The 15009-nt window shown below is 51.1% G+C and overlaps 1 protein-coding gene and 1 pseudogene across 1 annotated transcript; both read left to right on the top strand.

The window, feature by feature from the left end:
• Nucleotides 1-250: 250 nt before the first annotated feature.
• LOC138432341 (tumor necrosis factor receptor superfamily member 10B-like) lies at nucleotides 251-4706 on the top strand. Its single transcript, XM_069573705.1, has 5 exons — nucleotides 251-1194; nucleotides 1828-1941; nucleotides 2943-3051; nucleotides 3880-4127; nucleotides 4567-4706. The coding sequence occupies exons 2-5, from the start codon at nucleotides 1836-1838 to the stop codon at nucleotides 4704-4706; spliced, it is 603 nt and encodes a 200-aa protein (XP_069429806.1). The 5' UTR covers nucleotides 251-1194; nucleotides 1828-1835.
• Nucleotides 4707-5889: 1183 nt separating this feature from the next.
• The window catches only part of LOC138432342 (liprin-alpha-1-like), a 28016-nt pseudogene continuing 18896 nt past the window's right edge, over nucleotides 5890-15009 (top strand).

The raw sequence follows: 15009 nt of genomic DNA on the forward strand, positions 1-15009 counted from the left end.
AATCATGCATTTACAAATATTAGTTGACTGGCATTTCCCCAGGCACACTCTGATCAGGTCTGTATTTCAGAGGAGATGAAAGCCATATTTTGGCTTACAAGGCCATGGCTGTCTGCGATCGGTAGGGTTCCCTTCAAATGATGATTCTGGTGATGTTTTAAGAAGGGTCAGTACTGACCCTTAACTTGTCAATAAGAATGAATTGGCTTCTACAGAAACCTGATCTTCTTTAATCTATAGGAACTTTTTTTTTTTTAAGACTTCTTTGAAGACGTTTAGGAAAAGCAAGTACTCTGGCAGGAGGTGTTCTGCCCACTGAGACCAAGCCCAGGAACACTGAGAGAAAAATTACCGTGACGCAGCTTCTGAAACAGAACTAATCCTGTAGACACGTGCATTTAGGTTTTGTCTCAGCTTACTATGAAAAATTGTATGCATGGCAGAACCCTCATTTGTGAAAATGTGTGTGTATGTGTGTGTGTGCATGCACATGTGAGAAGAAAGAGAGAGAGAGCCTGAGAGTATTCACACATGTGGTCAAATAGAAGAAGTCAAGACACAAAATCCTGGATAACTTCTCTAATCAAGGGGATCTCTGTGGTTTCTATATTATTATAAAAAAATTTTTTTTGCCTATACTTTCTGGGCTTCCCAGGTGGTGCTAGTGGTAAAGAACCAGCCTGCCAACACAGGAGATGCAAGAGACTGAAGTTTGACCCCTGGGTCAGGAAGATCCCCTGGAGGAGGAAATGGCAGCTCACTCCAAAATTCTTCCTCAGAGAATCGCATGGACAGAGGAGCCTGATGGGCTACAGTCCATGGGGTCGCAAAGAGTTGGGCACATCTGAGCACATACTTTCTGGAATAAACATATGTTAAGAGGAAATTATACAGGGGCAAAAACTGAAGTGAAAGTTACTTGCTAGCACAAAAGGCCTAAGGACAAACATGAAAAGAATGCGAGTTTAGAGCTGGGAAGAAAGGTCCCAGTTCTGTCTCATTTTGCAGGCAGTCGTCAAGGAAATGTGGGGTGGACCCTAGAAGGGGTGAGAGTGTGGAAGCCACTCATGCCTGTCCCTGCTTTGTCCCCATAGGTCAAACCTGCTTCAGCCACATCTGTAAGGAAGGATGAAATTGACCAGCAGTCGTCAGCCCCACTGGAAGGGAGCCTCCAACAGAACTTATGTCTACCAGGTAGATTCTAAGACTGGTCTCCAGCCCTTGTCTTCCTGTCTATGCATCTATTTTGGCTGTGCTGGGGCTTTGCTGCTGCATGGGCTCTCTCTAGTTGTGGAGAGTGGGGCCTCCTCTCCAGTTGTGGTAGGTGAGCGTCTCACTGGGGTGGCTTCTCTTGTTGCAGAACAGAGGCTCTCGGGCGCATGGGCTTCAGGAGTCGCAGCAGGCGTGCTCAGTAGCTGTGGCTCCCGAGCTGCAGAGCACAGGCTCAGGAGTTGTGACACCTGGGCTCAGCTGCTCCGCAGCATGTGGGATCTTCCCAGACAGGGATCGAACCCATGTGTTCTGCATAGGCAGGCAGATTCTTCCCCTCTGAGCCACCAGGGAAGCCCCTGACCTTTCTTTTTGCTGTTTCCTGTGCCAGCTATGAATGCGACTTGGATGTGTGGCTTGTAATATATTTCTGTTGGCAGTACTGCTCTAGGGTCTGTCTAAGGTATGTGGTAGATGAAGAATCAAAAGATGAAAGCCCGGTTGAGGAGAGTTCCCCTTGTGGATTCCACAGATGGCCAAAAGAGGCCTCCCCAGCCACACTGCCAGCCTCAGGGAATCCTGTGGGGTTTACTCACCTGCTTTTCCCTTCCTTCCCAGGATTCTATATGGAAGAAGCCAGTGGAGGTTGTGCCCCACGCACCGATGGGACAGACTACACCAGTCATTCAAACACCCTCTCTTCTTGTTTACCTTGCACGACTTGCAAATCAGGTACAGAACCTGTGGTCCCCTGTGCCTGCAGTTAGGGTGCTGGGTGATGAGATGGGATTTAAATGGGACGAGGGGTCAGAAAGCTGATTTCCAGCCCAGCTAGGTCTTCAACTTGTCCTAGGTCAGTAAAATAAATGCAAACAGACGTTATTTGCATAACACATGCCAACTGGTAGGGAAGTCTTTCAAAATATCAGCTGGAAAGAGGGGAATAACCTGTCCCTTGATGGAGGGGGCTGGATGGTAAGAGTGCAGAAGGCCTGGGGGAGTGGGACAGGGCTGGGTTTGAGCTGTGTGATGTGTCTGATCCTGGGCCTGGCTCCTGTGGGCGCCATGCCCTCTGCTCTGGGGTCTCAGCCTCTCTCAGCCTTCATGACCTGAGGTCCCTCTGCCACTCCAGCAGGGCATCACCCACTGGGACATCACCCAAGGGTTCCTCTCCATCCACAGCGCCTCAGCTTACACCTCACCCCACCCCGCTTCTTGCTCCTCAGTTGTGATCTAAAACGTTTTTCTTCCCAAGCCTGGTGCAATCCGTAATGATGCACAGTCCCTTTTGTATGCCTCTGTTGGTGACACGTGAACAGTGGCTGTTCCATGGATGGTCTATGTGTGTTGCCACAGAAAATGACCCCAAAATTACTTTAAAAAAGGGTAATTCATTGATTTTTGGCTGTTCTGGGTCTTTGCTGCGGAACAAGGGCTTTCTCTCGTTGTGGAGGGGGGCTACTCTTGCTGCTTCTCATCGTGGTGCACAGGCCCTAGCGCACAGGATCAGTAGCTGTGGCCACAGGCTTAGCTGCCCCACAGGATGTGGGACCTTCCCAGACCAGGGATGCACCCTGTATCCCCTGCTTTGTCAGGCGGATTCTTAACCACTGGAGCAGCCAGGAAGCCATCCGAATCACTTCATGACCTGAGTGGATGGAGATCTGGGTGGTGAAGAAGGGTTGAGAGACATATGAGGGAAACACATCCTCAGAACCTTATTTGGTCTCTAGGAGAAGAAGAAAAAAATCGCTGCACACCCACCAAGGACACTGAGTGTCAGTGCAAACCTGGCACTTTCCATGAAGATGCACTTGAATTCTGTCAAAACTCCAGCACCGGGTGAGACACAGGAGCCTGCAGGGCTTCCAAACCACAGGAGACCCCAGTTTCTTGTACCCATTTCTCTCTCCTGCTTCCGTGAAGCTCATCCCACCTCTCAGAGCTCCCTTGTGCCTGTGGGGTCTCCTGAGCCTGCAGCAGCGCTCCCTACCACCACCGTTTGTCCTGCATGGCTTACCCTGTGGCCCTTCCCATGTCTCCTCGGGAGGGGCCTAGAAAGACCAAAGTGCTCACAGCAGACAGAAGTCATGTTGAGGCCATGTGTGTGCTACTTCAAGGTTCCCATAAAACCAGAGCCAACTCGACAGGCCTCACACCCAGCCCCTTGCTCCCCAGTAGCACCTGAATGTTTCCTATTTGGGGACTCAGGGGCCAACAGTAATTCACTATCCTCTGATGCTCCAGTGTTGGCTGAGATTGGTAGGAAGAGTCAACAGGTGGATGAGAGGGCCTCATGTTCAAGTTTGACTGGAGGATGAGTCAAACTTGTGCCCACACCCTTCTGACCCTTGACCTGGATGAGGCCCCCACCTCACAGAGCTTCCCGTGCAGCCCAGGGAGGCCAGGCGGGCCTGGCAGAGGAAGCCCAGCTCCTGAAGGACAGCTCTGCACACTCAGTAGGAGCCTGGGGGCTGCAGTACACAATCCTGGATCCTTCTCCCGCCCAGTGAGGGGGAGTGAGGGGACCCTCCCCTGCAGACAGCAAGAGCCTGGCCCCCATCCACTGTCTTGTCAGGGGACCCAGGATGGGAGGCTGCCCCCTCTTTCTCCTCATCCAGGCAGCTGGCCCTGATGGGTTCCCTACATCACCCCTGTGTCTGTACCCAGGTGCCCTGATGGGAAGGTCATGGTCAAGGACTGTACCCCCTGGAGCGACATCAAATGTGTGGACCAAGAATCAGTTGCCCTGGCCCATGGAGAGGCCCCAGTTCCTGGAGAGCCAGCAGCCACGAGCCAGACACTCCCCGTCACCCCCTCTCCCTCCTCAGGCCCTTCAGGGCAGGGGATTGGAGTTGTAACTGGACTTGGAAACGCCATTGTCCTAATCGCATGGGTTGTGTGGTGCTTCTTGAAAGGTGAGGTTCTAGAAGGGAAGGAGGAGGGGCTGGCTCCCTCCTCCATCTCCCCAATCCTCCTGTTCCTCCTGGCTTGTCTCTGATCTTGTTCCCAAGGAAACCCCTCCCACCTCACCTGGTCCTACAAAACCGTGATCATATCGGGTCCCCAGCTCAGCTGATGGTCCCCTCTTCCCCCTGGCCGAGTCTGGTGGGAGGAGGCAGGAGAAGAGGGTGGTTCAGTAGCGCTGCACAGAGATTTTACATGGGTTTCATTTTACTTCATTTTCTCCCTTCTCTGCTCCTCCCTGTGGGTTCTCCAGATTCAGAATGTCCCGCTTGCAGTCACAGGCCTGGGGCTCTTTGTTCTGTGTCCCCCCACCCTGCACCCTGTCCCTAGGATGGGAGGTGCGGCAAGAGGGCCCTCCCCACCACTCAGTGGCTGTCTCTTCTCTTCTAGGTCTCTTTGATGAGTGCTGGCGCAAGGTGATTGGTTTCTCTAGCATCTGGCAGCATCAGACCCTCAGTAACTGCTTCTGCCCCCACAACAATGCCCAGGGTGGACGTGGTCCCCGGTTTGTCGTATGCTGTTATCTCTGACTCTCTCAACTGGCCTGGGGGTTCTAGGCTGAATGTAGGAGGGAGACTGGCCTGCTGAGAGCAGGCCTAAAGCTGCTTGGCAGCGCTGGCCCTGTCCTTACTCTTTGAGACACCCTGACTCTGCAGCCTTGGGGTGTGGGGGGTGTCAGCCAGGGGTGCTCAGTTCCCCTCAGGCTCGTGCTGTGTGATCATGCAGAACCAGGATGTTTCTGGCGGTCGTGTCTGCGGATGTCGTGATTTATGAGAAACTCCCTAACAGTCACTGTGAAAACAGAAGAGAGCTGGGGGCTCAGGCCTCCTCCTGTGAGCCTCACCTCTCCTTTGTGCGCACACAGACAGCGCCCACCCTGCCCCACCCCTCCCCCGTGAGGCCGTCTCAGAGAGCACCCCTCCAACATGTGGTACAGCAGGTGAACTTGTTTAGTAGCTCGGTGTGAGTAATTCTGTGTGAGAACACAAAACAGAAATATTTGCACATGTTTGTATAGCCTGTTCACACTACTCTTGGCCACAGGAGAAAATTAGGTGGCAGTGGTTAATACGTAGAGAATTCTGGAAAAAGCATTTTTAAGACCTTTCACTTTTAATGTTAGGACAACACCGGTTACTTAGTGAGCACGGAGGGACCTGAAATGGATTTTAGCCGGAGGACAGGAGTCGCACCAGCAGCAAGCTCTGCTCCTGGTTTGAGCGTTTCCTACATGTGCTGTAACTGCTTTAGAAGAACTCGGCTTGAGAAGGCTGCTCCCAGTTGTGTTACACTTTGACTTCTGTTTCCACTCATTAATATTCTTATTTAATTTTGAGGAAATTGCATGAGATTTTTCCAACTTTTCCCCAAGGAGATGAGGCCAGAGCTCTCTGTTGGATCTGTTGAAGGTCCCTGCCTGTTCTGGGTCAAGACGGCCTGTATGGTGTAGGAGACAGAGGTGCTCATTTCATGCCAGATACCTTCCCTTCTGGAATTCTTGCAATGACAGAGTAGTTTAGTGTACTTTTTGTTTGCTGTTTGGGTTTATGATGTAGAAAAGAAGCTTGGTAAATCGAGTGGCCAAACCGATGTTAAGACAGATGGGTGCCATCGTGGCAAATGTGATATTTGAGGTAGGCGTGGTTTTGCTCACATCTCAGAAAACTGCCATGTCTAGGACTTCAATTTTGAGGATGCTAATTTTATGTTTGATTTGAAACTTAGGATTTAGTCCCACTATTTTACTCCTAAGTGTATCGGAGTGTTCTATGATAATGACTTACCTTTTCTCCTCTGCATTGCCTGGTGTAGGCTATGGCCCTGAAGGAGGACATGGAGAACAGAATCACTACACTTGAGAAACACTACCTCGCTGCACAGCGCGAAGCCATCTCTATGTACAACCTCGATGATAAACTTGAAAATGAAATCGCAAATAAGGATTCTATGCATCGACAGGTAGTGGCTTTTACTGAACTGTGTCTGACTTTTCTAGTAGTGAATACTGAGGAAGGAAGGTACAGACCTTTTCATGTGATTCCCATGTTGGAAATCAAGTCCCAGTGGAAAGTTCTTAGGACCCTAAAGTACTGCGTTCATAAATGTGGATGGACATCATGATACATTAGCTGTACTGAAAGGAAATACATTCTTTTAAAAATTGAGGGTGACTGCAACTTACAGGTTTGAGTTATTTGGGATTTGGTTTAACCATTTTGTGGACTTGCACTCATGACTCTTGTTTTACTTGCCTTGAATCTGTTGGCTTGTTAGCATTTTTACTGAAAGAGCAGAGAGTAGCAGGGAACTTCACAGCAGCTGGCTGCCTGTTGGGAACTGGGGTCACTGTGACAAAAGGCAGGGTTCGAGCTCCAGTCTGATTAGGCTTTGTACGTCCTGCGGTTTGGTGAGCTTTACTTGCTCCTGTTCCTGTGTGGTCTCAGATAATCAGGACTTAACCAGGAAAACCAAATCTGGCTTCTCCAAAACAAAGTGAGTCAGTCTGGTGTGTGACAAAGTGTATCATTGGCCCCACTACAAAAATAAAATCCTAGAAAGCCATTGAAATGTCTGATGTGGAATGCTAATTTAGAGCATTACGACATACATAAGAATGGCTGTAAAAGGCGGATCAGAAAAGACTATGTACCATGTGCTGTTGTTTTCTGAGGGTTTTAAAGCATCTCTTATTGTTTATGTATGTACATAGAGTAATGCGCACACAGAAAATATAAGGAAGCAGCTTAGAAATAAATGCTAACCTCTCAGGAACCCGAGCGTATAGATGATTTCATTCTTTTTCTTTTTCAAAAAGAATCTGTCTAATTGTTCTACACTGAAACTTTTCAGAGTAAGAAGATCTGTTAAAAGAATAATCATGCATTTACAAATATTAGTTGACTGGCATTTCCCCAGGCACACTCTGAGCAGGTCTGTATTTCAGAGGAGATGAAAGCCATATTTTGGCTTACAAGCCCATGGCCGTCTGCGGTCGGTAGGGTTCCCTTCAAATGATGATTCTGGTGATGTTTTAAGAAGGGTCAGTACTGACCCTTAACTTGTCAATAAGAATGAATAAGCTTCTACAGAAACCTGATCTTCTTTAATCTATAAGAACTTTTTTTTCAAAAGACTTCTTTGGAGACATTTAGGAAAAGGAAATACTCTGGCAGGAGGTGTTCTGCCCACTGAGACCAAGCCCAGGAACACTGAGAGAAAAATTACCGTGACGCAGCTTCTGAAACAGAACTAATCCTGTAGACACATGCATTTAGGTTTTGCCTCAGCTCACTAAAATGGCAGAGGCTACACCACTTGGCCCGTCTTGATGTTCTGGTCTCCCTTTGGAGAAGGAGGATAAAGACCGACAGTTGCAGGAGTGCCTGGAGCTGGCAGAGCAGAAGCTGCAGCAGATGCTGCTGGAAGTGGAGGCTGAGCTGGCTCAGCGGGTGGCTGCGCTCTCCAAGGTGCTGCTGTTGGTCCCCGAGGGGCGGGCGTGGGGAGGGCCTGTTCCCCTGCTGCTCAGTCCAGGAAGGATCGCAGACACAGATCCTGCTGCCCATCTGAGATGGGAGCGCTCCCTGAGTGCCAGACAGTCCCCGCTCCCGGGTCACCCCGCGTTATTTTCCCTCCAGTTTTGTCCTGTGCTCTGTGTGTCCCCAGGTGCTTCAGCTCCCAGTCACTGCTGCTCAGAGTTCAGTGAGCAACTCAAAGCCTAGCAGGATAAAGAACGAGAAAAATCCCATTCTCATTTAAGAGATGGCCAAAATAGCTCTGTTATGAACACAGTTTTAAGTCTTTATTCATACATTGTTGACTAAGTCACAGCAGGGCACTGTGCAGACCCGGGGCCCCACTCCCAGCTTGCAGTCCCCGGAGCCCATGGGTGGGAGGCGGCGTCCTGGAAACGTGGTGCTGCCGGAGCATGATCTCCACAGCCAGCCAGCCAACCCGTCCTTCTGGTGGGAAAGATGTTGCGCCGCACTGCTGGTGGGCACTGGCTGGGCATGGAGAGGCGGCACGGGCCTGTGCTGACCCGGCTGTCTGTTGGAGCGTTGCCTGGAGTTCAGTGAGCCGCTGAGGGGCCGGCCTGTCTCCGGAGGCAGGTGGTGTCCCGTGGGAGGCAGGTGGTGTAGGGTGCTCACAAACCCTCCCAGAGCAGGGTCACTAACAGCCACCAGGGGGCGCCCTTCTGCCTGGGATCTTCCTCTCAAGGGTTGGTTTCTTCTCTCCCCTGGCATCTTCACTGTCTGTCCCAGGTCGGCCTTGTAGTCTGAACTGTTGTCTTCTGGAAGCTCTGCCACTAAGGAGGCTAAACTGTTTGAACTTGCCTCCCAGCTTAGGAAGGTAGAAAGTGTGCCCCCGTGTGTCCCGTGCTTGCCACTGCCTGCTGCCCGCGCTGGCTCGCCACAGGCAGTCTGAGGAGGGGGTGCATCGGCTGCAGCTGTGAGGCCTGGGGCGGTGGGGGGCACCTCTCCTCTCAGGAGCCGGTCACCAGCACTCTCCATCACCCACGTGTCACACACGAAGCCGCGCTGGCTGCTTGCGCAGGCGCGCGGGTGTGGCCCCCGCGATCCCGGGGCCCGTGGTCCGCACAGAGCACGGCCCGCTTGCCGCCCCTGCGGTCACAGCCCGCGTGCCGTCAGGACAGGGTCGTTGTGAGCGGAGCTGAGGCTGTTCTTGGCCGACAGGCGGGAGAGAGACACAGCAGCATCGAGGAGAGGGAGCGCCAGATAGAGGCCCCACTGGAGGAGAAGAGCAAGGAGCTGCCTTGGGTGCCTGTGGGCCGGAGATGCGGCTGGGCGGGGCCGGCGCTGCCTTTCTCTGCCGAGGAGTGTGCGTGTGTGGCACTGCCTGCTGATCCAGGCACCCAACCTCGGGAGCAGGGCCAGATGTGGTCGCCCGTGGGGGGTGGGCAGGGGCCCGTGGGTCCCCACGTTCAAGGAGGACATTTGTTGCTCTGACCAGCCAGGCCGGGGAGCTGCTCAGGATACAGTTGGACCTTACGAGTGCCCCTCAAACAAACCTGAGGTGCCAGCCTGAGGCCCGTGAAACGGAAGGCATGGTGCCCAGGTGTGGAGGTGCTTGCCTCGGACGTGGCGCTGAAGTCCCACATGCCAAACTGGTGGTCCAGACATGGTGTGTGTGTGTAGGATGGCTGCTCCTAGGCAGGAGGAGAACCGTAGGTGGGCTGCGACAGAAGGCGCGCTAGAAAAGGGCGATGGTGGAGGCTCGCCTCAGAGAGCCCTGAGAGAGGTTTCCCGGAAGGACTGGCCACACAGTGCTACAGACCATCCAGGAAATGGAGTGGGGATCCCAGGTCCAGCCTCAGGGGTCAGTACTGTCCCCACCATAGCTGTGTTCTTGGGCCTGGACCGCGGAGCCTCACATGCGGGCTCCCGGGGGCTGTGGTTCTGACTCCCATCATGAGGCCTCGGTGAGGCTCCTCCCTGCTTAGAGAGCTCAGTGTCTCCCGATCGGGGTGCACTGCCTTACTTTCAGAACTGCTGCTCAGAGGCTCTTGAGATTGGGATGCTGTTTATGACTAAGCCAATTCCAAGTAAACTTTTGTTTGGCTTTAAAAATATTTGAATGCCGATGCCTTATTGGGGAAGCTGTGACAGGTTTTATTTCCTTGGGCTCAAAAATCACTGCAGATGGTGACTGCAGTCATGAGATTAAAAAATGCTTGCTCCTTGGAAAGCTACGACAAACCTAGACAGCATATTGCAAAGTAGAGACATCGCTTTGCCAACAAAGGTCCATATAGTCGAAGCTATTGTTTTTCCAATAGTCACGTATGGATGTGAGAGTAGGACCATAAAGAAGGCTGAACACTGAAGAATTGATGCTTTTGAATTGTGTTGCTGGAGAAGACTCTGTTTTAACAGAAAATATTTAACAGAAAGTAACCTCTCAACCCACTCCAGTACTCTTGCCTGGAAAATTCCATGGACGGAGGAGCCTGGTGGGCTGCAGTCCATGGGGTCGCGAAGAGTCGGACACGACTGAGCAACTTCACTTTCACTTTTCACTCTCATGCACTGGAGAAGAAAATGGCAACCCACTCCAGTGTTCTTGCCTGGAGTATCCCAGGGACTGCGGAGCCTGGTGGGCTGCCATCTGTGGGGTCGCACAGAGTCAGACACGACTGAAACAACTTAGCAGCAGCAGCAGCAACCTGTTTTTTAATTTTTTATGATGGAATATTTCAAACATGCACAAAGTGGACGGAGTAGTATAATAAATACCCATGACCAATCAGTTAGCCTAAGCAATTTCTCACACAGGGCCAATCTCAACTATATCATTCTTTTGTCTTCTTTCCATTTATTTTTTATACAGTAGGTCCTAAAACATCTTTTTCAACCATGAAATTGATGCTCGTTTTATAAAACACAGACTTTCCAACTTTGTTATTATGTTTAAAAATTGCTTGAGGTAGTGATTTCCAGTGTTTTAATATGAACTTTCATATTGGAAAAGACCCTGATGCCTGGAAGGATTGAAGGCAGGAAGAAAATGGATGACAGAGGATAAGACAGTTGGATGGCAGTTCTGGGAGTTGCTGATGGGCAGCGAAGCCTGGCATGCTGCAGTCCATGGGGTCGTACAGTCAAACAAGACTGAGCAACTGAGCTGAACTGAATATGAATTATCATTGGAAGAAAAGCTATGACCAACCTAGAAAGCATATTAAAAAGCAGAGATATTACTTTGCCATCAAAGGAACACTTAGTTAAAGCTATGGTTTTCCCAGTAGTCATGTATGGATGTGAGAGTTGGACCGTAAAGAAGGCTGAGCACCAAAGAATCGATGCTTTTGAACTGAGGTGTTGGAGAAGACTCTTGAGAGTCCACTGGACTGCAAGGAGATCAAACCAATCAATCCTAAAGGAAATCAGTCCTGACTATTCATTGGAGGGACTGATACTGAGGCTGAAGCTTCAATTCTTTGGCCGCCTGATGCGAAGAACTGACTCACTGGAAAACACCCTGATGCTGGGAAAGAATGAAGACAGGGGAAGAAGGTGCAACCGAGGACGAGATGGTTGGATGTCGTCACTGACTCGATGGACGTGAGTTTGAGCAACTTCTGGGAGACAGTGAAGGACAGGGAAGCCTGGCGTGCTGCAGGCCATGGGGTCACAAAGAGTCAGACACGACTGAGTGACTGAACAAGAGCAATCGTTACAAAGAATTCAAGTGATGTTTCATGTAAAGAAAAATGTGGGAAAGTCTGTCCCCACTGGCTTTTCTTCCAAAATGAATTTTCTCACTTTTTGCTTTATAAATTGAATTCATTTTACACCCTTAATCCAGAATCAAGCTTCTGTTTACATACTGGGAAATTCCTCCACTGCCGTGTGTGTAAGCCAATCCCCTTTCAAGTGTACTTGTTTCTGAGTGTAAATCTGCTTGCTCCTCTAGCCCCTTCGACAGGAAATGGCTGGTGACACTAAGGTCCCCCAGGTGCTCTGCCAAAGAGAAGTGTTGGAAGTGACCTTTGACCAGTGAAGTCCCTGCCTCCCTCTGCACCTGCCCGTCTGCTCTGGGGATGCTCAAGAGCCCACCAGAGCTGGCCGTGGGAGGGGACCGCCTCGGGAACCAGGGCACAGGCCACTCAGGTTGCGGCTCCCCGGTGCTTTTAAAAGAACGACTATACTTGCTGTTGAAGTTTACGGGTTTTCGTTTTTCCTGTTTTAGGTGAGGCAAAGAGAAGAAATGAATGGAGAACACAATGAACACTCATCAGACACCGTGGATAAGCGTCTGTCTGTTTCAGATGAGAGGCTTCAGCTTCACCTGCAGGAGAGAACGGCTGCTCTGGAGGATAAGGTGAGCCAGCTTCGCGGCCCCTTTACAAGAGGCGCATGTGGCCTGGCCTGGCTCGGCCCGGTCTGTGCGTGGGGGAAACCTCCAGGACAGGAGTTGGAAAACTCCCAGAGAGGGCGCCAGACAGAATGTCTTTACTGGTTAGAGTAGCAGCATTTCATGCTAGTCACTAAGCGTGACAGCCTCCACAGGCAGTGTGTAAAGGAACAGACATAGATGAGTGCCCGCAACCCTTACAGAAAGCATCAGTGAGGCGGATCCACCAGTGGCCCCGATGTCACCAGCCGCTGTGCTAGAACATTCTTCTAGGTCCACCCTCACCCCTTCGTTTCTTCCTTAGAAGTTTATTTCTGGGGTTTTGCTGGCAGTCCAGTGGCTGGGAGCCTGCCTTGCAAGGTCAGGGACGCAGGTTCGATCCCTGGTTGGTGAGCTAAGATCCCACCTGCCACGTGGCAATCACATCAAAGGAATCTCGCATGATGGAGCTAAGGCCCGATGCAGCCAAATCATCAGTTTAGTTCAGGATCTTTTATATAACGTGATAGAAAAGATGGAAGCAAGTAAAAGCAAGCATTCTCATATTCCAACTCCGGCCATCTCTCTTTTGATTTGCTTTGGAAACTGTCTGAGAACCTCTATCAGAGCAGCTCAGTGGGCAACAGTCTTGTTCAGGTTCAGTGAAAACCTGTCCCAGCTGCACCAGTGCCCTAAAGACGAGGCCCAGAACCTTCGCCGAGGTCAGCGCTTGGGCGACGCTTGTCCGAGAGAGACCCATGGTCACTACAAGTTCTGCGGCACATTTTTCCCCCACAAAACCCAAGATGACACCCACACCTCACTAGAGACCTCACTTCACCCTGACCTGTGGGCTGGCCCTGAGGTGGGGATAGTTTTGTCTCAGGTTTGAATTTTGCATGTGAAACCTGAGCCAGTTTCTTGAGTGAGCACTGAACTGCAAAAGCTAAAAGCAAGTATAAAGCAGTTTCACTTACCCCAGGGACCTGGCCTCCTCGGATCTAGAAGATCAGTCGGGAAAGGAGGAGTTTTTCTGTGTACAAGTTAGTGTTAACAGTTGTCATCCCGCTTCGTGCCGACACTTCACTCTGGGCGCGAGGTCTGCCCCTCATCCCGAGGTGCTTTATGCTTTCACTCAGGAGAGTAGCCATCCCGCAGTCCACACAACGTCTGCTAAGAATTGACTCTAAAGCACTGTGTGTCTCTTCTTCAGAATTCTCTCCTATGGGAAGTTGACAATGCAAAAAAGCATTTAGAAGAAATGCAAAAGGACAAGGTCCTTAAATCTCTAAATCCTTTAGAAATGCGTTAAGAGCTGAACTGAGCTGGGTTCCTTGTTACAGTTACTGCAGATGCTTAGCGGAAGTGGAGTTACATTTTCCTTATGGCTAGTCCGCTGCTGTAACGTGTATAGCATTTCTGGTTTTGAACATTGAGTGTGATTTGTTGTAGGTGGATTTAGAGTGTGTGGCTGTTGTGTGTGGTTCAGAATTCTGAGTAGTCCTTTCTGGGTTCACCCGAAAGCTGAGACAAAGCATGAGCCTTTCATGTGGGCAGTGCTCTCCGTCAGAAAGATAATACGAGCCACATACACAATCTAAAATTTCCTAAAAATGAGCGGGCTGTTTACATGCTTTTTTCACTGCGAGTCTTGAAATCTGTGCGATTTCCACACCGAGCTCTGCACCGGCCTGCGTCACACCGTCAGTGGCTGCACAAGGCGAGTGACTGCCGTGGCCGACAGCACAGAGCTGCCAGGTTGAGTCGAGTGACTCGGAAACTCGGCCCGTTTGACTTGTTTAACCCCGTGAGGAAGTGAAGTGGGGTGTAGAGGAATGAATGTGAGGAATGCCCAGGAATGAATGTGAGGGGGAGACAGTTTAAAGCAATGAGAGGAGCAAGGGCGATAGAGTGAGTCCTGTCCCCCACCACCCGAACCCCGACCCCAAGTCCAGCTTCTCTCTACAGACTTCATTGTTGTCAATGGCTTGCCATGTTTCCTCCAGAAGCTTTTCTACACCTGAGATGTAACTTCTTCATTATGGTTTATAAGGGTTAGTATTGTTCTGAGTGTTTATCTTTGCTATGGAACACTTAGAGTACAGTTTCTCAGAATTAAACTGTTCAAAAATGTGCGATTTTAAGGCGAGAGAATGGAGAGGATGTGCTGATTGGGCTGATGGGGGTGAACCCAGAGGCAGCTAGTTCACTGGAGCGGAGCAGGCATGATGGCAGGTGGTCCTGGAGCCAGGAAAAGGGGTGGCCCAGCCCTGGGGTGGGGTCGTGATGAAGACAGACAGTGAGGGTACTGGCCACGGGGGACAGGGAGCCGGCAAGCCAGCACCTCGAGGCTGCCCCGCTATTGCTTTGAGGTCATGTCTGGGCAAACAAGGCAGGACCTGGGTGAGAGTGGGGCAGGGGGGAGATTTATGGAGAGAAGGGTGTGAGGTGTGAGAGCGGGAGGGCGGCACGGGGCCCAGCAGGCACTCTCCTGTGCGGCTCAGATGACAGAGTCGCCCTTGTGGTGTGCGGGCCATCCCCAGAACAGCCCGAGGGCCTGTGCCCTGAGAGGAGAGCCACGGGAGGCTGGCCCTCCCATCCCCTGGCTGCCCCTGCTCACTCCTGTCTGTGCGTGTTCAGACCAGCCTGGGAAACGGAGGGCTGGGAACCCGCGAGGACGGCACTCCTCTGCGAACTAGTACCAGTGATGACCGGTGGGGTGGACCCAGCGGCTGCGGAGCTGAAGGGTTTCTTTTTCTAATTTTCCTTCAGCCTGGCTGATGGAAGCAAGGATGTATTTTTGTAATTTTCGTTTTTTGTGTCTGACTCCATCAGCCCACCCTTGTGAATAACCTCATAGGATTGCCTTCCGTCCACGCTGAGACCTGAATGTCACCAGGCCATCTAGGAACTGGATTCTCCTCCTGCCCGTTTCTTCAGTACTGCTCGCTTAAGAGATGGCAGTGTCTCATAAGCAGGGCC

This window comes from Ovis canadensis, chromosome 2, assembly GCF_042477335.2.
Source record: "Ovis canadensis isolate MfBH-ARS-UI-01 breed Bighorn chromosome 2, ARS-UI_OviCan_v2, whole genome shotgun sequence".
NCBI classification, from domain to species: domain Eukaryota; kingdom Metazoa; phylum Chordata; class Mammalia; order Artiodactyla; family Bovidae; genus Ovis; species Ovis canadensis.

Coding starts and splice junctions, on each gene's coding strand:
- LOC138432341 (XM_069573705.1), top strand. CDS start 1,836: ATGGAAGAAGCCAGTGGAGGTTGTGCCCCACGCACCGATGGGACAGAC. Junction 1,942..2,942: donor TTGCACGACTTGCAAATCAG/GTACAGAACCTG, acceptor TTTGGTCTCTAG/GAGAAGAAGAAAAAAATCGC. Junction 4,128..4,566: donor TGTGTGGTGCTTCTTGAAAG/GTGAGGTTCTAG, acceptor CTTCTCTTCTAG/GTCTCTTTGATGAGTGCTGG.